General features: G+C 48.3%; 1 protein-coding gene across 10 annotated transcripts; it reads right to left on the bottom strand.

The window, feature by feature from the left end:
• Window positions 1-15,306: 15,306 nt before the first annotated feature.
• LOC124084058 (zinc finger protein 211) lies at window positions 15,307-25,011 on the bottom strand. Of its 10 annotated transcripts, none has more exons than XM_046430961.2 (4): window positions 24,785-25,011; window positions 23,857-23,927; window positions 23,605-23,725; window positions 15,307-19,041 (listed from the first exon to the last, which is right to left on the bottom strand). In XM_046430961.2, the coding sequence occupies exons 2-4, from the start codon at window positions 23,908-23,910 to the stop codon at window positions 17,564-17,566; spliced, it is 1,653 nt and encodes a 550-aa protein (XP_046286917.1). In that variant the 5' UTR covers window positions 23,911-23,927; window positions 24,785-25,011; the 3' UTR covers window positions 15,307-17,563. The 10 variants fall into 10 exon arrangements, with proteins under 10 accessions (XP_046286917.1, XP_046286918.1, XP_058430729.1 ...); XM_046430962.2 differs by lacking the exon at window positions 24,785-25,011 and adding an exon at window positions 24,337-24,731; XM_058574746.1 differs by lacking the exon at window positions 24,785-25,011 and adding an exon at window positions 19,295-19,371 and having other exon boundaries at window positions 23,605-23,730; window positions 23,857-24,731.
• Between the last annotated feature and the right edge of the window lie 435 nt (window positions 25,012-25,446).

Consider the following 25,446-nt stretch of genomic DNA (forward strand, 5'->3'; position numbering starts at 1 on the left):
TCCAGTAGAAGGCTAATGTATCAAAATGAACTGATTTTGTATTATTGTGTTATCAATTATTGATAGTTAAAAATTAAAAAGAATAAACCTTTCCACTTATATTACCATGGATTGGAAGAATCAACAATACAAAAATGTCAATTACATCCAAATTCCTTTATAATTCAATACAATCAAGAAAATTCAGCAATACAAACCCACTTTTTATCTTGTGTGTGAAATTTGACATGATGATTCTAAGGGCAACTCACTAAAATGAATATGCTTGTATTCTCATTGATGCATAAAGGAGATGTTACATTTACTTTAGAAAACCTGGTATTCAGAATTGTTTCTCAAACCCTTTGTGATGTATGTAAAAGATTTTAAAAGTCTAGTAAACCTTTTATAGGTTATACAATCCAGGAATGATTTTCTCAAGGACCCAGGAGCCATGATTTTAAAATGTCATCATGGTAGATTGGGTGCATATTTCCCACTTTCTATGAGATGGAACTAGCCTAACTCTTGGCTCCAAGTTGTAAATATGCCTCAAAGACATATAAGAAAAATTTGCATCCTCACAGTCTGTGACAGTCCTATGTTTCAACCTAAATATATAATGTTAGATGGCACAGATTATGACTTATTCATATAAAGGGATATTTGTCAGCAATGAAAATAGGCAAACAGCTGCTTCATCAAATTAAATTAAAGTTAAATTCAAATAATAACATGGACTGGAATAACCCATACACTAAATAATACTTTTTGTTTATTATTATACAGTATATGGAATTCAGAATTTATGTTATAAATATTAATACACATCATCACATGGAAATCCAGAAGTATATTATTGGTATTAATATATCATCCACACTATATGAGGGTATCGGTTACTTCTGCAGCTAAGGAGAAATTGGAATGGCATGTGGGGGCATCCCAGGAGGGCTCTACCGCCATGGTTTCCAGGTTTAGTTGGTAGCGGTTTATTTTTTCCCAAGGAAACTAGTTACACAGTAGTACTGGCTCTCCCTGTGCTATAGACTACACTTCTTCTGTGGTGACCTTGCAAGGTAAGCACCTTACCAGTATCCCCCAATACTGCAGGATTTTTAAATTTCCTGTATAGGCATCAGACTTTAACAAAAGTGCTCATAAGAGTGTAAGTGTGGTCTTACATTATAATTACATTATAATTCATGTGATAAAGTTCAACAAAATTCATGCAATATGTTCTTTCAAAAATCATCAGAATTTATGAGAAAAGGTGGATAGTCCACAGTAGCGAAAACATGAAGACAATTTTGTCAACAGATGAATAGATAAGAATATGGAGGATAGATAGGAAGAGAAATGGGGTGGGAGAGAGAGAGAGAGAATGGAATATTATTCAGCCTTTAGGGAAAAAAATGTCCTACTGGGCTCAGTGGCACATGCCCATAATCCCAGCATTTCAGGAGGCTGAGGCAGGAGAATTGCAAGTTTGAGGCCAGCCTCAATACCTTAGTGAGGCCCTAAGAACTTGATGAGACCCTGTCTCAACATAAAAAATAAAAAGGGCTGGGGACGTGGTTCGATGGTTACATACCCCTGGGTTCAATCCCTGGTGCCAATAAACAAATAAAAAGGGCTGGAGATGTGCCTCAGTGTAAGGTGCCTTAGGTTCAAGCCCTATCACTGCAACAAACATCTCACCATCACTTGTATACCTTAGATTTAAATAATTTTCCCTTTCTAATTATACGTCAGGGAAGTTGAGCAGATGGGGAAAGAAAAAGAGGCCAAAATCCACATAAATGACATTTTTCTCTGGGCTGAACACCATATCGACATTTGTCCTTGCTTTTTAAGATTTGCTTCTCTGTTTTTAATTTCTGTCCTTTGCCTTTAGAGTCTGGCATCTAGCAGAGGTGGAATTCTGTATGCATGTATTGAACTTGATTTGTGATCACAAATCACATTACCTGAATAACAATAGGCACACCATTTGGAATAAGGATATAACATCTAATCACCACTTGTTTTGGTACTGGAGATTGAACCCAGGGTACTTTACAAGCTACATCCCCAGTTGTTGTTGTTATTATTATTATTTTGGTAGCAAGGATTAAACTCATGGCACTCAACCATGGAGCCACATCCCCAGTCCTTTTTTTGTGTTTTACTTAGAGACAGAGTCTTACTTAGGTGCTTAGGGCCTTACTAAATTGCTGAGGCTGGCTTTGAACTTGCTATCCTCCTGCCCCCACCTTTTAGTTGCTGGGATTAAAGGCATAAGCCACCACACCTGGCCTAATCCCTTTTTAAAATACATGACAGCAGAATGCATTACAATTCTTATTACACATATAGAGCACAGTGTTTCATATCTCATGTTGTATATAAAGTATGTTGACACCAATTCATGCATACTTTGGATCCTGATGCCCATCACATTCCACCATCATTTCTAACTCCCTGCCCCCTCCCTTCCCCTCCCACCCCTCTGCCCTATCTAGAGTTCGTCTATTCCTCCCATGCTCCCTCCTCCCTACTCCACTATGAGTCAGCTTTCTTATGTCAGAGAAAACATTTGGCATTTGGTTTTCTGGGATTGGCTAACTTCACTTAGCATTATCTTCTCCAACTCCATCCATTTACCTGCAAATGCCATGATTTTATTCTCTTTTATTGCTGAGTAATATTCCATTGCGTATATATGCCACATTTTTTTTATCCATTCATCCACTGAAGGGCATCTAGGTTGGCTCCACAGTTTAGCTATTGTGAATTGTGCTGCTATAAACCTTGATGTGGCTGTGTCCCTGTAGTATGCTGTTTTTAAGTCCTTTGGGTATAGACCGAGGAGAGGGATAGCTGGGTCAAATGGTGGTTCCATTCCCAGTTTTCCAAGGAATCTCCATACTGCTTTCCATATTGGCTGCACCAATTTGCAGTCCCACCAGCAATGTATGAGTGTGCCTTTTCCCCACATCCTCACCAACACTTATTGCTGTTTGTCTCCATAATAGTTGCCATTCTGACTGGAGTGAGATGATATGTTAGAGTAGTTTTGATTTGCATTTCTTTACTTGCTAGTGATGCTAACATTTTTTCATATATTTGTTGATTGATTGTATATCCTCTTCTGAGAAGTTGGACACAATACCTTTATTTTATTTATTTATTTTTATGTGGTGCTGAGGATGGAACCCAGGGCCTTGCATGTGCTAGGCGAGTGCTCTACCACTGAGACACAACCCCAACCCTCTCATCCCTTTTCTATATCATTGCTTTATTTTTTTGTATTTCTCATTTTATATAGGGTTAGCATTTCAACAATTAATATTTTTTAAAAAAGCAATTTCATCATGGCGGGAGTGATACAGGGTATGTGAATGTCTAATTGATTTGTTAGATGATGTTATTTGACATTTCGGTGTTGACCATGTTGGGACCCATGACCAAACACCCAGATCTCATCAGGGTTGCAGGCAATTACCTCAAAACATTGTAGGCAAGCTCGGAACACTCTTGCTTCTCCCTAAGCCATTCATCACTGAGCTAGTCAACTACAGAAAAGGCTAATCTGTCCTCACACCCTCCCTCCCTCCCTCCCTACCTGTCTCCCTCTTGCCCCCGGGGAACGTGCAAAGCCGTTCCTTATTCTACAAGGGCTTTTGGAGGCGGCTCTAAGTTGCACCAGTTCTGTTTTAGAGTTTGTGTCTGAGTAAGTTGAGTGCTCTCTTTTTAGGTCCTGGAATCTAACCCAGGGGCGTGCTACCACTGAACTACATCCCCAGCCCTTTCAGTTTTTAATTTTGAGCTAAGTTGCTGAGGCTGGTCTTGAACTTGCAGTCCTCCTCCTCCCTCAGCCCCAAGGACTCGTTGGGATTCCAGGTGTGCCCCACAGCACCCAGCTTTGTCTCTCTCTGTAGGACCCATGCCTTATTCGCTCCAACCTCACAACGGTTCTATCCTAGGATCAGAATTTGTAGGCCAGCCTCAGTAACTTAGCGAGGTCCTCAGCAATTTAGCCAGATGTTCTCTCAAGATGAAAAAAAATCAAGGTATGGGGACTTTGTTCAGTGGTAAAGCACCCTTGGGTTCACTCCTCAATACCAAACAGAAACGCTCTGTCCTCCTAGCCGACCACCCCCCTCCTCCCCCCAAACACTCTGACCGAATGTTCACACTTGCATACATGCCCTCAGCATATGGCACAGTCCTCGGAATTCAAGCCAGGCTCCGGGGGTCCTAGTTTGGAGTCTGGTGCCACATGACCTGTGACCCAGGCATGTTACCCACCAAGTCGCCATCTGGTCATGGAGGCTCTGAGCTCCACAGGCACTTTGCCCCCAACTTGGAAGCTCAGTTAGCACAGAGGAAGTCCTCAGACCAGCCGCTGGCGAGCGGTAGGCCCTCCGGAGGAGTTTGCTAAACACAGTGCCCTGGCCAAAGGGCTCGCTGTTCAGTTCCCGCTATCTGTGGTCAAGCACAGTCTGAAAAGGTTAAATGGAAAATTCCAGAAATAAATAATTCACATTTTAAACTGCATGTCACTGAGAGTGGCAGGGTGAGAGCTTGTGCTGTGCCGCTCTGTTCTGTCTCCTGTGCATCACCCCTTTCTCCAGGGTGTCTGGAGGACACCTGCGTGCTGGCCACCCCTCAGCCTTCTAAGTTCCCAGCTCAGCTGTCACAAGCTGCAGTGCTTGTGTGCAAGTAACTCTTACTTTGCTTAGTAATGTCCCCAAAGTGCAAGGGTGGCGATGCTGGAGGTTGAGACACACCAAAAAGAGGCTGCAAAGTGTTTCCTTTGATTGAAAAGGTGAAACGGGGGCTGAGGCTGGGGCTCAGGGGTGGAACAGCGCTTGACCAGCATGTGCACAGCCCTGGCTTCGATCCTCAGCACCACACAAAAATAAATTTAAAAAACAAAGGTATTGTGTACATCTACAAGTAAAATTTAAAAAAGAAAAGAAAAGGTGAATGTACTTGACTTAATAGGGAAAGAAAAAATAGCATGGGGAGGCTGGGTACGGTGGCTCAGGCCTCTAATCCCAGTGACTCAGGAGGCTGAGACAGGAGTTCAAAGCCAGCCTCAGCAACTTAGTGAGGCCCTAGGCGGCTCAGTGAGACCCTGTCTCTAAATAAGTACAAAATAGGGCTGAGGTTGTGGCTCAGTAGTTGAGAGCCCGAATTCAATCCCTGGCATCAAAACCAAACCAAACCAAACCAAACAAACAAACAAACAAAAACCACTCCAAGGATGCTAATATCTGGGGTAAGAAAGAGGTGATATCGGGTTCAGTACCGGGGCCTGGGCATGCTGCCGGTGCAGACAGAAGCCACGTGTTAGCCCCACCCCACTCCCATACGCTGGAGCAACCTTTCCTTGAGATACAATAAAGACGAGTCCTGGAAACATGAACCACACAGCACTCTCCCAGAGCAACCTCCTTCCGTCTTCCCAGGCCTTTACACGGAGCTCCCAACATCAAGTCCTTTGTGTCAGAGCAAGAGGTCTCTCCTGGGAGACCCCCATAGCTTTGTCACTGGGAATTTCTACCCAGTCCCTGTGCCTACACGTGTATGCCCACTCACACACACACCAGGAATTGTTTTCCATCCTGAAAACTTACCTCCTTCTCAGGTGAGCTTCAGACAGGGATACTCCTGGGCTGCACAGGAGCTTCTGCTCAGCATCAATCTACCTCCCAAGGCTCCTCCCTTTTATAGAGCCTGAGAACCACACTTGGTTTAAGGTGTGATTGGATGAAGCTTGCCTGTTGATTGGATCACCAGCACAGTTTTCACCCAGGTCAGACTGAGGCTGAACTTATGTCAGATTGAGAGGTGAAAGAAAAATATCTTGTTACATGTCACTGCAGTAATATCCACGTGGTTGACTCCACAGATGCCACCCCTGGGCTGTGGAGTCAACCACGTGGATGTTACTGCAGTGACATGTAACAAGATTCATACCAGTGGGAATGTAAAGTTCAGCCTCAAGCTGACATAAATTCTGGTCAAGTCTCATGTCAAAATTTTATCAAATTTGTTGTGAGTGATTCATTACAAACTTACTGAAACTTTTTAAAAAAAATTTCAGAGATTTATGGATTACAAATGGGGTAGAGAAACCCAGTGTTCTCTCTCCTCCTATGTCAGTTCCAAACAGAGGGGGCTCCAGGACTCTGGAGAAGGAATTCTGAACCCAGCAAAGAGATGGCAGGGGCCACTTGTGTGGGAAGGAGAGGTGGGTGCACACTTCATGTTTGAAAGATGCCTCCTGAGGGCTGAGGGGCGGGGGGTCAGGACTGTGAATTTGGTAGAAGGCTCCACCCTGCACCTCCAGGAGGCCCCAATTTTCCATACTATTCATGCTCTAGATCTTCCCTGGGGTCAGGAGGAAGTAGGGTTCACATGAACTCATCCATCAACACGGTGGCAGCAAACAGTCTCCGACATGGAGCTTTGGTGTTTGATTTTTGGTACTCGGGATTGAACTTTATCACTTAGCTACATCCTCAGCCCTTTTGATTGAGACAGGGTCTTGCTCAGTTGCTAAGGTTGACCTTGAACTTGCTAACCCTTCAGCCTCCTGAGTTTCTGGGGTTACAGATGGGTACCACCAAGCTGTGCTCCAACATGGAACTTTGAAAACATTTTATATAATGAAATCATCCTGTTTTACTTCAGAGTTATGAGTTTTTATACCCATGAGTTGTTTTATCATGTAAATGAGCTTATGTCTTGATGCATCGATGACATATGAGCAGCCACCATAGAGATTTCCATTCTTTCATGGTAATGTTAGAGATGGGAGATATCCATCATATGTTTTCTTTGGATTTTTAATGACACGATAACCATTTGAAAAGAGTCAAACAGTACAGATTCGAGGTGTTTGCAAGCTTTTCTGTGGCTCAGTTTTCCTTCTGTTGGGGAATCTGGATGGGCAGGTTTTGACCGGGGGCATCTTGCTTCTCTCTCATGAGAACTTGCCTCCTTAGTGAGTGAGGCCAGAGGCAGCCTCCAATCCCAGCTGGCAGGGAGGCTGACGCAAGAGGAGTCACAAGTTCAAGGCCAAACTGGGCAACTGAGCAAGATTCCATCTTAAAAATAAAAAGGGCTGGGGGTGTAGCTCAGCGGTAGAGTGCTCCTGGGTTCAGTCCTCAGTTCTGCAAAAACTAAAATAAAAGGTCTTCTCCTTCTTAACAAGGCGGTGGGAGGTCCAGGCCTTTGACTGGATCGTCTCTATGATTGCTTTTCATTTTGGCATTTCCTTCTAGAGCGCTGTTCATCAGCGTCACCACAGAAGGACGTGGAAGTCGCGGCCCCCTGGGGCAGGACCGGGCCCCAGCGTGTGACGGCGAAAGGCCGCAGTCGGAGGGACGGTGGACGGTCCTCCCAGGGTCCCGGAGGGTGGGTGGCTGAGGCTCGCGGGCCTGCTCCGTGGGCGGCGCGGGAGGCTGTCACCGCTGTGGGGGGCGACAAAGGTCGGGCCTTGCCACCCCCCTCCCTCCTTCCCTCGTCGCTCCCGGTGGACTTCTGGGGGACTTGAGTGTCACGGGTGACCTCGCCGAGGGTCGTGGCCGATGGCAGCACCCGGAGGCTTGCGGCGTCTAGAGGAGACCTGGGCGACTTCCCGGTGCCTGTCACTGGGCAGGAGCTGGGGAGGTCCCTCCGGGTGGGACCTCAGCTCGGCCCTGGCCGGTGGTGCCTGGACTTCGGCTGCGGAAAAGACCTCCCAGGCGCCCGGGGGCCAAGCGCCAGCCCAGGTTCGCCGAAGGGCAGCGGGCGGCGGGCAGGGGCAGGGGCGGGGGCAGTGGGCGGCGGGCAGGGGCGGGGGCGGCGGGCAGGGGCAGGGGCGGCGGGCGGCGTGCGGCGGGCAGCGGGCAGGGGCGGTGGGCAGTGGGAGGCGGGCGGCGGGCAGCGGGCAGGGGAAGGGGCGGTGGGCAGCGGGCGGTGGGCAGGGGCAGGGGCGGTGGGCAGTGGGAGGCGGGTGGCGGGTGGCGGGCGGCGGGCGGCGGGCAGGGGCAGGGGCGGCGGGCGGCGTGCGGCGGGCAGCGGGCAGCGGGCAGGGGCGGTGGGCAGTGGGAGGCGGGCGGCGTGCGGCGGGCAGCGGGCAGGGGAAGGGGCGGTGGGCGGCGGGCAGCGGGCAGGGGCGGGGCGGCGGGCAGCGGGCGGTGGGCAGGGGCGGGGCGGCGGGCAGGGGCGGGGCGGCGGGCGGCGGGCGGCGGGCGGTGGGAGGCGGGTGGCGGGCGGCGGGCGGCGGGCAGGGGCGGTGGGCGGTGGGCGGCGGGCAGGGGCAGGGGCGGTGGGCAGTGGGAGGCGGGCGGCGGGCAGCGGGCAGGGGCGGTGGGCGGCGGGCGGCGGGCAGGGGCGGGGGCGGCGGGCGGCGGGCAGGGGCGGTGGGCGGTGGGAGGCGGGCAGGGGGGCGGTGGGCGGTGGGCGGCGGGCGGGGGCGGTGGGCGGCGGGCGGCAGGCGGTGGGTGGGGGCGGGGGCAGGGGCGGCGGGCGGCGGGTGGGGGCGGGGGCAGGGGCGGCGGGCGGCGGGCGGGGGCGGCGGGCGGTGGGCGGCGGGCGGCGGGCAGGGGGCGGCGGGCGGCGGGCGGCGGGCAGGGGGCGGCGGGCGGCGGGCAGGGGCGGTGGGCAGGGGCGGGGGCGGCGGGCAGTGGGCAGGGGCAGGGGCAGCGGGGGCCGCCCACCGGGGCCAGCGCGCGGGGCGAGAGGGGGCGGCCGTCGGGGCGGGCGCGGGTCTCCCTCCCCTGGAGGCCCCGAGGCCGGCCGCAGCCACCGAGGCCACCGTGGCCTCCCGACGTCTCCTGGGCAGGATTCGGGGTCCCAGGAGCCGGGAGAGGCAGGCGGTGTCGCCTCGGCGCCACCAGGAAAGCGGGCCGGCCGCCTTCGCCTGGACCCTCGAGCCCTCGGCGGAGGCCGAGCAGGACCGCGACCCGCGGGACGGGAAGGACGTGGGCCCTGCATCGGGGGTGCCTTTTGGAGGCAATGGGGCCTTCTGCCGGACTCGGGGGACACGGTTTCTCATTTGAAGGACATTAAGGACACGGTTAGACTCTGCGCAGCGCTGACGGCCTCCTGGGGACCCCCGCCTCCCATCGGGTCCCCAGATGCCACTAGCTTGGTGGTGTTGGAGGCAGGGGAGGGCAGGTGCCTCGCGTCTGACCCGCGAGGGCCTCCCTGAGCCGCAGCTCGCGCGGCCTCGCTGGGCGCATCCCTGGGCCGACGCCTTGCAACCTCCTCCTGGAGCCTCTTCCAGGGCGGCGCCGGCCAGTCGCCGGGTCTGCAGACTGCGCGGGCGGCCTGACCCCAATGCTTCAGCGGCCTTCCTTAGTTGGGGTGTCTGTTTCCCTTCCCTTTTCCGCTTTGGTGTAGGAGAGTGTTTTGTTCACTCCTGGAGCCATTCCCCATCCCATTTCTTCCAAACACTCCCTTGTATAAATTTATTTTGTTTTTAAATTTTGAAGTTGTTAAAAATATTTTCTCCTTTACTGATTTTAATTTCCTTCTTTGGATTTGCGGATAATAGATATTATACTTCAGATCATTGTTTTAATGTTGCTTTCCCCCAAGGATATCAGTCACTGAGTAAACGCTGGCTGGTAAGAGAAAAATTATGAGAAATTGGATTATTTTAAGGCTTTTCGGTCAACAGAAAGGGCTGGGGCTGTAGCTCGGTGGTGGAGCCAGGATTCCAGCCCCAGTCCAAAAAATAAATAAATAAATAAACAGAAGCCGTGAGAACTTTAATGATGCTAAGAAACCAGAAAAAGCATTTTCAACTAATCTTTTCAAATCTGGAAACTTAAAAAAAATAAATAAAAAGTGTAAGACTCTGTGGTGAGCCACTTTTGCTGTTTCTGCAGACTATGGTCGCCATTACAAGATGGCGCTGGCTCCGCTGTGGTCTGTGACAAACAACTCCTTATTTGGGAGAGTTGGCGCATGGTTTTTCACCACCCTATGAGAAAGCTCCATGTGGCAGCTTTGCATTGGGGCTTGAGATGCTTTATTAAGGCTGGGAGGGGCATCCGAGGGGAAGAAGAAGAAATATCAAGGGCCTGAATAAACTGCTGAAAGAAGATTCCTGAGTTGCGTCTTCCTTGCGGGCAAGGGGTCGCGACAAGTGGTGCCGAGACCCGGGAACCAGAACTTTCAGCAGTCAGGGGTGGTGCACCGGTTAGTCCCAGGTAAGTGGGATCTGCGACCAAAGCGGGGTTAGTCCCAATAAGTGGGATCCGCGATCAAAGCGGGGTTAGTCCCAGGTAAGTGGGATCCGCGACCAAAGCGGGGCAGCTCCTCTGTAAAGAAAGAGAGAGCATTACATTTTATTGCAGCTGCACTGTGTACTTTCGCTTTTGTTTTCTGTGTTTCTTTTGTTGTTGTGTCATTTCGCTTTTGTTTTTTGTGCTTCTTTTGTTGTTGTGACGACAGGGACGCTCCCCTGTAAAAGGAAGAGAGCGGGGACTTTTGTACTTTCACTTTCTTTATAGCTCTAAAAACATTATGGGCGTTGCTTCTTCAAGCCCAATTTTGTTGGCCCTAGATGGGTTGTTACATTCAAAAGGACTTAAGATAAAGCAGAGTACTTTGCAGATGTTTTTAAGAGAAGCTGATATAGCGGCTCCTTGGTTTGCTTTTTCAGGGAGTCTTACGGTTCCCAGCTGGGACAAATTAGGGAAAGATCTAGATTTCGCTCATGAGCAAGGTACCTTGCAGGGTGGCATTATACCACTTTGGAAGTTAGTTAGAGGATGTATAACAGATGGTAAATGCCAGGAAGCTGTAAGTGAGGGTCAAGCTATTCTTGAGCAGCTGCATGAGGAAAAATCTGAAGGATCATGTAGTGAAGTGGCAGAGAGTATTAAAAGTAACAGTAGTGAGAAGGCAAAAGAGCCTGAAGATAAAAATAGGAGAAGGCTCTACCCAGACTTGACCGAATTAAAAACGCCTGAGAACACAAGCGACTCAGAGAGTTCTGAGGACCTTGATATATTGTTACAACAACTACATAAGATAAAAATGAAAAAGAAGAAAAAGGAGACACAGGGCACGCAGGCCTACTGTAAGAAGGGGAAGGGAGTTAACACCAGTCAACAAAACTCTGAGGAGGAGGAGGTAGAATATCTAGAAGAAGATATGGTGCCGATTGCCCCACCTCCGTATGTGGGGGGGAGCCAAGGTTCCGGGAGATCTTTTCATGCACAAGTTTGGAGGACAGTTAATACAGATATGGGACTTGCATACCCTGTATTTCAGGACAATAACAGGGGAAGATATCATGAGCCTTTAGACTTTAAGATAATTAAAACCTTGGCAGAATCTGTCCGCACTTATGGCATAGATGCCGCTTTCACTCTCACTCAGGTGGAGGGACTTACTAGATTTTGCATGACTCCCTCAGATTGGGCTAGTCTAGTCCGCGCTTGTGTTTCCCCAGGGAAATATTAGGAGTCCAAAGTTGGCTGTTTAATGTTTCTGGCAGTACCCAAGACTCGGAGCGAGGTAGGAGGCTTAAAATTTCTGCAAATAATTCACAATTGTTTAATGCTACATTACCCTCCGCAGCAGTTTGTCTCCAATCTCCGTTCCTGTTTCTTTTGGCTAATGTTACATCACAGGGGATGCTTAATTGTTCTAATATTACCTGTTATTTGTCTGAGTGTTGGAATGGCTCCTGGACTACGGCAATGGTTATGAAATTTCCAACCTTTGTCCCGATCCCGGTTACTGCAGATCCAGAGTCATTTCCTATTGTTGAACTGATTAGAGCCCGTAGAGATTTTGGAATTACGGCAGCCATAGTGACAGCTGTGGCGGTATCTGCTGCTGCAGCAGTTATAGCTGGAGTAGCCATAGCCAGCCAGGTACAAACTGCTGCCACTATTAATCAGGTTATTCAACAAACATCCACCATACTTGAATCTCAAAGTAGAATTAATCAACACATTTTATCTGGGATTCTGGCTGCTAATCAAAGGATAGATCTGCTTCAAGCTCAAGTTGAGGAATTGTCTGACCTAGTACATTTGGGTTGTGTTGACCAACGTGCACATTTATGTATAACCTCTGTCAGATTTTATGATTCCAGAAATGCCTCCCACATCATCGGGGAGTATCCATCCGGAACCTGGTCCATGGAAGCAGAAAACATGATCCAGTCTCAACTAACCCAGATAGCTGTCTTGAACAGTACCCGTGTCGATCCCGTGACTTTGGGTCAATTCACCGATTGGATATCTTCTGCTTTTTCCTTCTTCAAAGAGTGGGTGGGGGTAGGCATTTTTGGTGCAATGTGTTGCTTTGGTATGTTCCTCTGTTTGTGGTTTCTCTGTCGCCTTAAGGCCCGCAGTGCTCACGATAAGGCTATGATCATACAAGCTCTTGCAGCTTTAGAAAATGGCAACTCACCTCAAGTCTGGCTTGCGCATCTTAAACAGTAAACCTTTGACATGGTTGTTACACCCCAAGTTATTATAACATTGCACTGGGATCGACATGACTTTCCTTGTTATACTCTTAGTGTTGGAAAGCCCTTGCACTCTGCCGGTCTTACTGCCATTGCACGCAGATGGGTTTCCACACTAGTGCTTTTCTATCGCCTTAAAGTCCGTGCCTTTCTTTCAGGGTGCTGTCAACTTGTTTGTCGTTATAAACAGCCACAGTTCAGCCTCAGCTATCCCCCTTCGTCCACCATCGTCACGATACAGGATGCGAGGCAAGGCACTGCACTTGAGTGATCCTTGAAGTGGACCTCAAGGAGAGCATGTCCTATTGCATGCGGGTTAGACGCGTCCACGCCCCGCCCCACGAAAAAAGGCGTCGGCTGATATGGCCTCAGATCTGGGGAAGGGCCCTCCTTAGGACTGAGCCATACTATGCAGCCACTTCTGCACAGTGGGATAGGACCTCTACTCTCGCCTGTATTGTTTTAAGAAAACAGAAAGGGGGAACTGTGGTGAGCCGCTTCTGCCGTTTCTGCAGACTATGGTCGCCATTACAAGATGGCGCTGGCTCCGCTGTGGTCTGTGACAAACAACTCCTTATTTGGGAGAGTTGGCACATGGTTTTTCACCACCCTATGAGAAAGCTCCACGTGGCAGCTTCGCATTGGGGCTTGAGATGCTTTATTAAGGCTGGGAGGGGCATCCGAGGGGAAGAAGAAGAAATATCAAGGGCCTGAATAAACTGCTGAAAGAAGATTCCTGAGTTGCGTCTTCCTTGCGGGCAAGGGGTTGCGACAAGACTCCTATTGTACCCATTGCGTTTCGGTCAAGGTTTAACTGCTGAGGCTCCCAAGGGCCGCTCTGGGTTAATTTGGTAGGACGCAGCTCAGGATCGCTCTCCGTTATCACTCACACACTCATCCTTCCGGCCGACTGGAAGTGCTGTCAGGACCTACAAGTACTGTATTCATCGATTTTTGAGGTTCTGGGGATTGGCATGCTTTAACACTGAACTACATCCCCAGCCCCCTTTAAATGCATTTTTTAAAACTTTGAGACAGGGTCTTGCTAAGTTGCTGAGGCTGGCTTTGAACTTGGAATCCTCCTGCCTCAGCCGGTGGGTTGATGGGATCACAGGCGTGTGCACAACGCCTAGCTAGGACCTACAAATTAAAAAAAAAAATACTGTCACAATCCCATCTCTGTAGTCTATGCTGGGACTGACTCCACACCCCTCCCCAACTTTACTGGGGATGGAACCCAGTGGTGCTTAAGCATCGAGTCACATCCCCAGCCCTTTTTATTTTGAGACAGGGTCTCAGTTGCTTAGGGCCTTGCAAAGTTGCCTGAGGTGCCTGGAACTTGCCACCCTCCTGCCTCAGCCTCCCGAGTCACTGGGATCTCAGACATGCACCTCCACCCAGAATGAGGGTGGTTTTCAAGACCCAGGCTCTTTGGTACAACGTGATCCATGGGACCCTGGCCTGTCCTGGGCAGAAGAGAAGCAGAGTCACCTAAAGAGCCCTGCTTGTGACCTCGATCAGCTGCTTCTTTACTGGGTGCTTCTGGGTTTGATGCTGGGCCTTCGGAATTTAAGTTGGAAGTGAATGTCCACGGCCCACGTGCTGGGGGGCTGCTTCAGGAGACCTGCGGATCAGAAGTGCCCTCCCTCAGGAAGGGGCCAAGGGCTTGCAAGAGGCTTCACACAGCCCCCACCCTCTGCTCCACCAGGTCACGTGACAACAGGGAGCAATGTTTCTCCCCCACATACTTAGGCTATTGATTTTCCGGGATCACAGAATGTACCGATATAAGGTAGGGGCAGCTGCGATGCGGTTATCAATAAATCCTAATGTATACACACTGGCAGCCACGGGACCTAGGGGCTGGTATTGTTTGTAAATGTGCTCGTACAGTCAAGGGCATAGTGCTTTATAAACATGCCCCCTCTGAGTGTTCCAAATTTATGGAAATTCTCATCACTTTACAGAACCTCAGACTGAATTGTTAGATTATTTTAAGGCTCTTCAGTCAACAAAAACAAAACAAAATTCCAGGACTCATATAAGAATGGACTTTTGACTCCAAATAAATCTAATTAATATATTAATAACATTCTTTAAAAACCCTTTATTTACTTTAAACTGATGTAAAAAACACAAAATTGTACATCTTCATGGGATGCTGTGGGATATTTCAATAAATGTATACATGTGGAATCATAATGACTTCATTTATCACAACATTTTTTTTTAGGGGGGTACTGGGGATTGAACCCAGGAGTGCTTAACCCCTGAGCCACATCCTCAGCTCTTTTTATATTTTATTTAGAGACAGGGTCTTGCTGAGTTGCTTAGGGCCTTGCTTTTGCTAAGGCTGACTTTGAACTGGCAATCCTCCTGCCTCTGAAGCACACTCTGAAGTGTGTGCTACCGTGCCCCAGCCATCATTTACCATTTTTTGATGAAATCTTTCAAAATCCCTTTTTCTAGCTTTGAATATGCAGTATACAATTACACCCACTATGTAACAGCACTCCAAGCAACTCAATCCCATCTGACTGCAACTTAGATCACTCTTTCCAATCCTTTGTGAGAAAAATACCTTCAAAGTTTGATTTCCTTCCTTCCTTTCTTTCCTGGGGATTGAACCCAGGGGCACTCTACTCCTAAACTACAACCCCAGTTTCTTTTATTTGAGACAGGGTCTCACTAAGTTGCTGAGGCTGGCCTTGAACTTGCAATCCTCCTGCCTTAGCCTCCGAGTTGATGGGATGACAGGCGTCCATCCACCTGGCTTAAGTTTATGATTTTCTTTTCAAGAACGGATTGAATTACAAACAACCTAACTGAATCACTGCCAGTATCACACATTTTGCTTTCAACAGATTTTAAAAAATATTTATTTTTCTTAGTTTTAGGTGGATACAATGACTTTATTTTTTATGTGGTGTTGAGGATCGAATCCAGCGCCCCACACACACATGCCAGGCAAGCACGCTACCGCTTGAGCCACAACCCCAGCCCTTCAATGGATTTTTAAAATTTCAGGTATAAACAGCAAAACGTCCAAACACATTCCAAATGTTTATGCTTTGTCACTTATACATGCATTACAGTTTTTAAAACAAGCTTTAAAACCTGCCCCTTGCTACCACTTCCCTGTTCCTCTATGAACAGAATCTTACCAAAGAATACATACGGGTCACAAATTCATGAAAAAGGGTCCAGCGTTATGAATGCTTAAGGAAAAGCAGTTAAAACTACACACCTATGGATGTAGTAAATCCCAAGGACCACACTGAGTATTGGCAAGGATGTGGAAGAACCGAAGTCCCCACAGCCCCACAGGCCCCCGCTCACAGCCTGGTGGTTTCTTAACAAGCTGACTGTCGCCTGCCCTGTGTCTCAGCTTTGCACCTGAGTCACTGACCCCAAAGTAGCTGACATAAATATGTAAACAAGTGCACATGCTGTAGCAGCTTCACTGTTTTGGCATTAGCCAGAACCCAGAAACAACCTAAAGGAATGGCCAAATGCAATAAAAATGAACAGCTCACACAGCAGAAGAATCTCAAAATAATAATCATGAATGAAACTAGAAAAATAAACATTTTGTGAATCAAGTCATCCACGTCCTGCTAACACAATCTAAGCCATCGGGGAAGACAGAGTAAAGGTGGCCTGGCGGCCAGGGATGGCCCGGGCCAACGAAGGGCATGAGGTAGGTCAGGGTGCAGAGCGTTCACGTGATGACTGCAGTGAGCCTAGTGGTTCAGTGTGAGGTCTGGTAACCCCACACGAACTCCACCTCCTTCTTGGTGACCTTATGGGGACAACCTTGCCTCAGTGGCAGAAAGTATTAGTGACCGGTGACGTTCACTTCTACACAGGATGGTGGCTGGTCACAAAGCCACCTTGCTAGAGTGGGGATCTCCCCTCCCGCCATGCTTGTTTTCCTGGCCTTCAGGGAACATTCCAGAAAGGCTACCTGAGTGGAATACACAGAACTTTTTTTTTTTCCCCCTGACAATGACCACAGATCCGAAGGTGCACATCCCTGGAGACCGTGAGATTCTGTGCACACCTCAAACCCGCACCATCACTAGAATCTAGTTTGCTGCGATCTCCTCCAAGTCCTATGAACCCAGTGTTTCTGTCCCAATCAGTTTCCCCAGGCACAAGCCCACAGAATGACGGGGATCAGGCACTCGACTCTCTCAGTCGGCCGACACGGTGCTAGGCATCACGTGATGTCCTGTGCCACAGTTCACGCTGCTCCGGGCAGCACTGGGAGTTGTCAGAACTTCCTGCCTCGAGGTGTCCCCAGCCCACAAAACATCCTGCATATACTCCACCACATAGGACCAGAAGGCCCTACAGCTCCTAGGGGGCCTCGGGCAACAATTCATATTAGGACAAAACTGGGAAGAGAGTCGCATTCTTCCATTAAACCAATGTCTCTAAGGCTTGGAATTATGTGACCTCCCTGTGCCACCCCCACACACCACAGCTGTTTAATGCTGGCTGGGACCAATCCTGTTTTTAAGCCATCTCACAGAGTGAACAGAATCCCAAGATTACAGGTGCTTCAGACAATAACAGCCCTCAAAACAAAACAAATGTGAGGCAAGTAGTTCCCAGGTTAGTGTCTTAGAGGCTGTGGAAAAAAACCCAACCAACCACCCAAACAAAAAACCCCAACATCGTCACAAGAAATGTGTCCCTGAAAGAATTTACTTCTATCAGGATCTCCAGTACAAAACTGGGTCAGGTTCATGCCCCATCTTTTTGAAGAAGGGAATGTGGGCTCAGACTACTCATTACCTCCAGCAATGGGAGAACACAGATCAGCGTCCCTGAACATGGTGGCGTGGTGACTGACACAGCTGGACTTAGCAAGTGGCAGTGAAATGGCTTCTGTCTCAGAAACTGTCAGTAACCTAAACTGCAAGGGTTATGGATGCTAGGAACTGTAACACAGATCCTTGGAGCTTCCACAAACCTGAACTGAAGGGAATCTCTCTGCCATGCACCTTCAGTTGCTGGGCTTCAATCCAGGTAGGCTGCTCTTACAGGTGCTCTCCTCCAATGATTCCACTAAATAAAAAGTGCACATTCCCTATATAGCTAAGACCTTTCTCCACTGTGAACTCTCTGGTGTTGAACAAGGACAGATTTGCAGCCAAAGGATTTCCCACATTCACTGCACTGATAAGGCCTTTTTCCAGTGTGAATTCTCTGGTGTTGAATGAGGCTGGAGCTTTGGCTGAAAGACTTCCCACATTCACTACATTTATAAGGCCTTTCTCCAGTGTGGACCCTCAGGTGTTTAATGAGGTTAGATTTGCAGCTAAAGGATTTCCCACACTCACTGCACTCAATAGGCCTTTCTCCAGTGTGGACCCTCTGATGGTTCCTAAGGTTGGAGCTGTGGCTGAAGGGTTTCCCACACTCCTCACATACATAGGGCCTTTCTCCTGCATGGACTTTCCGATGTGAACTGAGGCTGGAGCTTTGCTTAAAGGATTTCCCACAATCACTGCACTCATAGGGCCTCTCTCCAGTGTGAAGCCTCCGGTGGTGAATGAGGCTGGAACTTCGGCTAAAGGATTTCCCACACTCACTGCACTCATGAGGCCTTTCTCCAGTGTGAACTCTCTGGTGGTAAATGAGGCTGAAGTTTTGGCTAAAGGATTTCCCACACTCACTGCACTCATAAGGTCTTTCTCCCGTGTGAACTCTTTGATGTTGAATGAGGTTGGACCTCTGGCTGAAGGATTTCCCACATTCCCCACACTCATAAGGCCTCTCTCCCGTGTGGACTTTCCTATGGCTGTTGAGGCTGTAGATCTGACTGAAGGCCTTCCCACACTCACTGCACTCATAAGGCCTCTCTCCAGTATGCACTCGCTGGTGGATGACGAAGCTCGAGTAGTAGGTGAAGAACTTCCCACATTCACTGCACTCATAAGGCCTCTCTTCACTGTGGACTTTCTGGTGCTGAATGAGATTACATCTCCGAGTACAGGCTTTCCCACACTTGCTGCACTCAAAAAGCCCTTCACTTGTGAGTGCCCTCTGGTACTGAACGAGTGTATCTGTGTGGCTAAGAGCTTTCTTGCATTCCCCCCAGTGGTGAAGACTTTTTCCATTGTGAAAGGCCACCCCACACTTGTAACTGGCATTTGGTTTCTCCCCTGTGTGAGTGGCCTGTTGACGGGGAAATCCCATGCTGGCCAGAAAACCCTTCCCCACCTCTTTGCAAGTATAAGGCTTCCCTGACACATGGATCATGCAGCTCTTTATAAACAAGTTTCTGTCAGTGTCACCTCTGAAGGGAAGCTCTTTAATGTGCTGCCTCTGATGCTGTTGAAGATTTGCAGCAAAATAGAACTGTCTTCCACATGTGCGTGGCTTCTGCCCAGGATGTGTTGTTCTGTGGTGCTGAGCCAACTGCAAAATGCTTCTCAAGACCAGGCCACATATTTCACAGGAGCAGGCATTCTGGGATGACGACCCCTCTTTGGGAGTCATGAGACGTGACAATCCTTCAGAAACGCTTGGTTCAGAAGGTGCTTCCTCTTGCTCTACTCCATGCAAACAACCTGAAAGCAGACATCAGAGGAGGAATGGTGAAGGACATGCTGCCTTAATTAGGATGTGGCCATGAATCACCAATGTTCATCCAACAAGCAAAGAACCAGTCTATGCAACTGTTTTCAGGCTGCGGAAGCAGCTGCTCTGCATTCCTGGACCCCAAGGTCCCCCAGTGGAATAGGCCTTACCAGCTGAGCACTTAGGGTGAGAGACATGTTTTATACCTCATCCCTTTGTCAATGACTCCTAGCAGGACCATACCTGCTGGTGACATGTGGTGCTATGAAGGGACCTCTAGACCCAGAAGAACTGGACTGGAACAGTAACTGGTTCAGGCTCTGTTAAAGGATACATGTACACCTCAGACCACAACATCAGAAGACACTCAGGAGGCAGTGTGAGTCCAGAGACAAAGGGATCTGCACTGGGCTGGATTGTAGAAAGGAAAAGATGGCAAAATGTCAAGAATATACAAGGGAAGGTAAAAGCAAGCTGCCACAAGCAATGACATAAAGACAAGGGCTGAACAGGCTGGCTCCTAGCATGACCTGTGTGTAACCCCAATGCCATCCCTTCCCTTTGTCCAGGCCCTCGCTGAACCCATCCTGCTAAGACTGGGTCACGAACATCCTGGGAAGCATGGAGGCTCTTTCACTAACCCCAGGTGAGGAACTGCATGGGACCGGGAGGATAAAGGAAGAACAGGACATGTGAGCAGCTAACGCAGGCCCAGAACCATTCAGCAAGTGGCCGAACACAGGAAAAGTAAGGAAGTTACGTGGTATAAATTCAAATACTGTACTACAATGTTAAATGCAATCTCCATGGTAACTACACACAGATAAATAAATAGCCATAGACGTACATAAAAGAAAAGACAAGGAATTAAAGTTTACTATAAAAATCATCTGAACACAAAATCAATGTAGGAAACTGGAGACAAAAAAGCTGTGAGGTCTATAGAGAACAAATGGCAAAATGACAAAGCCAGTCCCTCTTGTCAGTGATTATTCTAAATATAAGTAGATGAGACTTTCTGAGCAAAAGACAACAGACATCAAAACTGAAGGGAGAGGGACTGGGGTTGTGGCTCAGTGGCAGCTGGCTGTGTGAGGCCCTGGGTTCAATCCTCAGCACCACATATACATAAAGTAAAAAATAAAAACTGAAGGGAGGAAGATAGTTTTACAATAATATACAGTTTTACAACAACAGTTGGAAACATTTACACCCAAATCTCAACAACAGACTAACCAGGGAAGAAAGAAATGAGGACCTGAACAGCCCAATAACCCAACTAGACCCAACAACCACACAGAAGTACTCTGCCCAACAAGAAGGAACACACTTCTCAAGGGCACCCAAGGCATTCCCCAGGACAGACTGGGTTAGGAGGTAAACTAAGCCTGCTAGATTTAAACAGACAGAGGGCATCATACAAAGAATATTCTCCAATCCAATGGGACGAAGCTGGAAACAACAGAAGGAAAACTGGAAAATTTACAAATGTGTAGAAATTAAACAACATGATCTTAGATCTTAAGCCAATGCAACAGAGAAGAAATAGGAAATAAAAACATAATATACGCAAATTTATGGGATGCAACAAAAATAGTAACAAGGGGAAAACATACGGCATAACCACTTATATTAAAAAAGAAGAAAGATCTCTACTTATCAGCCTACTTTGACATCTTAAGGAACTTCAAAAAGAAGCACAAGCCTGGAGATGGCACACGTGTGTAATCCCAGCAACTCAAGAGGCTGAGGCAGGAAGACTGCAAATTTAGGCCAGCCTCGGTGACTTAGCAAGACACTGTCTCAAACTGCTGAGGACATTGTTCAGTGGTAGAGCACCCTGGGTTTAATCTCCATTACCATAAACACAAAACAAAAACAAAAAAAACAATAAATTAAAGCCAAAGCTAGCAGGAAAAAGAAAAAAAGGAAAAGAAGTTAATATGTGAAGATAAAAACCAAATAAAATCATGAAACAAAAAGGTAGTTCTTTAGAAAGGCTATCAAAACTGACAGACCTTTACCTAGATGAGAGGAAAAAAAGGAAGTCAAATTACTAAAATCAGAAATGAAAGTAGGGGATTCTCAATCTTCAAAAATACAAAGCAATAAAATTAGTAGTACAACAACTGGATAACAGATGAACTGAAAAATTCCCAAGTACATAAAACCTACCAAGACTAAAAAAATGAAGAAACAGAAAACCTAAACAGTCCCATAAGTATTTAGGAGATTAAACTAATATCCAAAAACCAACCAAAAAAAGCTCTGAACCTGATGGCTTCACTGGTGAACTCTACTACCATTTACTGAAGAACTCTTTTTAACCCTCCCCCAAAACGTGAAGCAAACACTTCCAAACACATTCTTTAAGGCCAGTGTTATTGATTCCAATTCCGACAAAGACAAATCAGTTTTCTTGATGACAGCTGATGCAAAAATTATCAACAAAATATCACCAAATATCTGAATTCTGCAGCATTCAAAAAGGATTACACACCATGACCAACCAGAAGTTATTCCTGTAATGCAATCATGATTCAATGTAAGAAAATCAATTTTTAAAGAGGCAAAAAAGCACATGAGCATCTCAACTGATACACAAAGAGCATTAAACGAAATGAAACATCTTTTTATGAGGAAAACATTCAGCAAACCAGGAACATTTTATAAAGTTATAAAAGTCATACAAAGAAAAAACTAGATCGTGAAAGCTGAGAACTTTTCCTCCCAAAGCAAGAAGGAGAGGAGTATGCCTCTTTCTATTACCATATTACTAGAAGTTCCAATCATTGCAATTATGCAAGAGGAAAAAAAAATAAAAAGGAACAGAATGGAAAAAGAAGGATCAGAATAGGAAAAAAAAAGATGATCTCTGTTTACAGATGATATATGTGGAAACCTCTAAAGATTTCACTAAAAAAAACTGTTATAGCTAATAAACAAATTCAGCAAACAGATGGATACAAATACAACATGCAAAAATTGGTTGCATTTCTATGTACTAATAACAAAAAGGCAGGAAAGGAAACTAATAATTGTGCTTATTATGGCATCAAAAAGAATAAAAATGCTGGATGCAGTGGTGCATGCCGGTAATCCCAGTGACTCGGAAGGCTGGGGCAGGAGGATCCCAAGTTTGAGGTCAGCCTCAGAAACTAAGACACTCTCTCAAAATAGGTATGGAGCTCAGGATAGAGCATCTCTGAATTCGATCCCTAGTATTAAAAAGGAGTAGAATACTAAGGAATTTAATTAGCCAAGGAAGTAAGACATGTTATTGCTAAAATGAAAATAAAGAATAATAATAAATAGAAAGGCATTACATGAATGTTCATGGATTGGCCAACTGGATCATCCCAAAGTGATCTACAAAATGAATACTATCAAAATCCCAATGACTTTTTTTCCCCAGAAATAGAAAAAAAAAATCCTAAAATTTACATGGATTACCAAGAGTCACCAAATAAGGTAAAACAACCTTGAAGATCAAAGTTGGAGGACTCACATACAAAACTTATCACAAAGCTACAGAAATTAAAATAGTGTCATGCTTCCATAAAGTCAGACGCATAACTGGGCATGCTAACACACACCCGTAATCCCAGTGGCTGGGGAGGCTAAGGAAAGAGGATGGTAGATGCAACAAAAACAGTACGGTTGTGCCTTAAAAAACAGAATTAGTACATGATCCAGCAATTCCACCTCTGGTTATGTGTCCACAGAATTAAAAGCAAGTACATGAAAAGGTATCTGTTGACTCATGTTCATTGAAGCATTATTCACAGTAGCTCCAAGTACACACAGGTGGACAGATGGATAAACAACATGTAGGACATCATACAAGGGAATGCTATTCAGTCTTCAAAGAAAATTCTGGCTTGGACCTTGAAAAAGCTACCACACAAGAACAAATACTTTATGATTCTACTCACCTGAGACACTTAGAGTGGTCAAATTCATAGAAAGAAAGCAGAATGGTGCTTGCTAAGAGATGGAGGGAATTATTGCTTAATGACTAGAGTTTTAGCTTTGCAAGATGAAAAAGTTCTATGAAAGAAAGGTAGCGATAGTCACATAATAATGTGAATTTTAAGTATTTAAAACCAATGAAATGTACACTTAAAAATGGTTAAAATGATAAAATATCATACATATTTCACCACAATTCAAATAAATAAATAACACCTTGGGGGAAGTTCTTGTAAAAACAGGCTAAATAAGTACTGATGATGTCAGTGACTATATTTCATGGCACACTAGACACTGATGAACGTCAGATATAAGAAGGGAAAAGAACGTGCATGGACCTAGAGAGTCACCAGACAGGAAGAAGACAAGTAGGTGGGATCTGTTAGGCTCACTTGATCCTTGTCCATGATGCTCTGGGGCAGCAGGAATTATGGCCATAAGGGGAGGGAAGAAGGCAAGCACTCAGTCCCAGCACCTGCCCAGGGAACTGGGGATGAGATCTGAGGAGAACAGAGCGGCTGCCAAGGAAAAGGAGAAAGGCAGTTCAGCCCAGGCCACAACAGTGGATACAAGGGACTTACCCAGCGAGGATATAAGTGCCAAGTTCTCCAGCATCACCTCGAGGTGCAGGTGTCTCTGGGCCTCATCAAGAAGATCCCATTCCTCCCAAGAGAAGTACACAGCCACATCTTGAAAGGTCACCTGCCCTGGCAGGACAGAGACTGATGAAATCATGAACAGCTCACTCTGGCAGACCCATGATCCTTGTCCCACACATCTGCCCCCATGTCCACCCTCCTCCCCAGCTCCTCAATTCTGAAGGGACACCAGACTCTGGTGTCACTGGTGCCTGCTCTTCTGGTGCTCCCAACAGTCACTGCATTCATCCGTTCTGTTTTCCATTCTGCAACCAGATAAAACCCGTCAACACTTGGGTAGAAAACCTCCCTCCTCTAAACCCAACCTCCCACTGCCTCCACGTAACAGTGTGTCATTCCAAGCCTGGCTCTGCCTCCTGCCTCCCTCTCCCGGAGTTTGTTGCCATCAGAAAGGCAGGAGACCTGTAGTTCCCGGGACACATTCCCCTGCAAGCAGTTCCAAGTGCTGGTATCTGCACCGGGATAAGCTTCCACACCTCCCTCCTTGGGAGGTCCTAAACGGGAACTCTCCAAGTAACTGGCCACACAGATGCGGGACCCGAAGCTTGGTGAACACAGGGCTGGGGAAATGGCAGGCGAAGTCCAAGAGACCCGAAGGCAGAGAAAAGGTAGGTGGAAGTCAGGAGCAGTAAGACCGGGGCGCCCTGCACTTACCTGTGAGGTCGGTGCCGCCGTGGGACCTTGGGAGAGGCAGAGCCAGGCGGACTGAGCACGGCTGTGCTCCCCCGGCACGGGCCTCCCCGGCCCCCCTGCCCGCCAGGCCTGGCAACTGACCTCCAGCTGAGGGCCACCTCTGCGCCTGGGTTCAGGGGCGACCTGCGGTCAGCGGCTGGCCTCGGGCGGGGCTGACTCTCCCTCGGCCTCCGGGGCGCACCACCCGCGGTTCTTCCCGGAACAGCCTTGGGCAGGCTTTCCACACCCCATCGGCCGTGTCTCGGGCTCGGGGCTGTCCCCGGCCGGGCCCCGCGCACGGGGCGCGACTCCTGCGCCTGCCCTGCGGGGGCGGGCCTCCCCCAAGCTCCGCGCCCTGCGGTGACGGCGCGCACCCCACGTCCCCGCGCCCCGCGCTGACCCGGGCCGGGGCCGAGGACGCGCCGCTCACCCCGGCCGGGCCCCTCGGCGCGGCCGCCTCCATCCTACTCTCCTGGGGGGGCACCGGGGCGGCGACCGCGCGCTGCCGCTCTCAGCGGCGTCACAGGCTGCAGCGCCTGATCCTCGCCCCTCCTCCGGCGCCTTCTCGCGCGTCACTCGGGTCCCAGCGCAGCACACAAGACAGACAGAACCGGCCCGAAGGCCCCCGAAAAGATCTCCAGGAAAACGCCGGAAGTCCCGCCCCCAAGGGAGACGCCCTGCACGGAACCGCCTCTCCTCTGGACCTTCATTGGATCAGCACTCTGCCACTGGGCGCAAGCGCTTCTGGGTAATGTAGTTCCCACGGCCACGATCGCGCCCAGGGAAGCCAGGAACAGCGACCTCGCGGGAAAGGTCCCCGCAGCGCCGCCAGGGCCCCCAGCCGGTGTCTGCGGAGTGCCAGTCTCCAGTGCAACTGACCACTTAAATATGTGGACATTATTTCAGACCCAAGAAGCCGACCCATACAGAGCCTCGCAGCTAGCTAGAAGCGTTCCCACGGCCGCATCGCTCTTCAAATGCGTGGGAGCACGCCATCACCTCAGACTGGCGCCAAGAAGGGACCAAAGGCGGTGGCGAGGGGGTGGGGCGGACTGAGCCAGGGTAGACAGCACAGGGTGCAAGGACACGGGG

Source organism: Marmota monax, unplaced genomic scaffold, assembly GCF_021218885.2.
Source record: "Marmota monax isolate L192 unplaced genomic scaffold, Marmota_monax_Labrador192_F-V1.1 WCK01_AAM20220418_F8-fsc00215, whole genome shotgun sequence".
NCBI lineage: Eukaryota > Metazoa > Chordata > Mammalia > Rodentia > Sciuridae > Marmota > Marmota monax.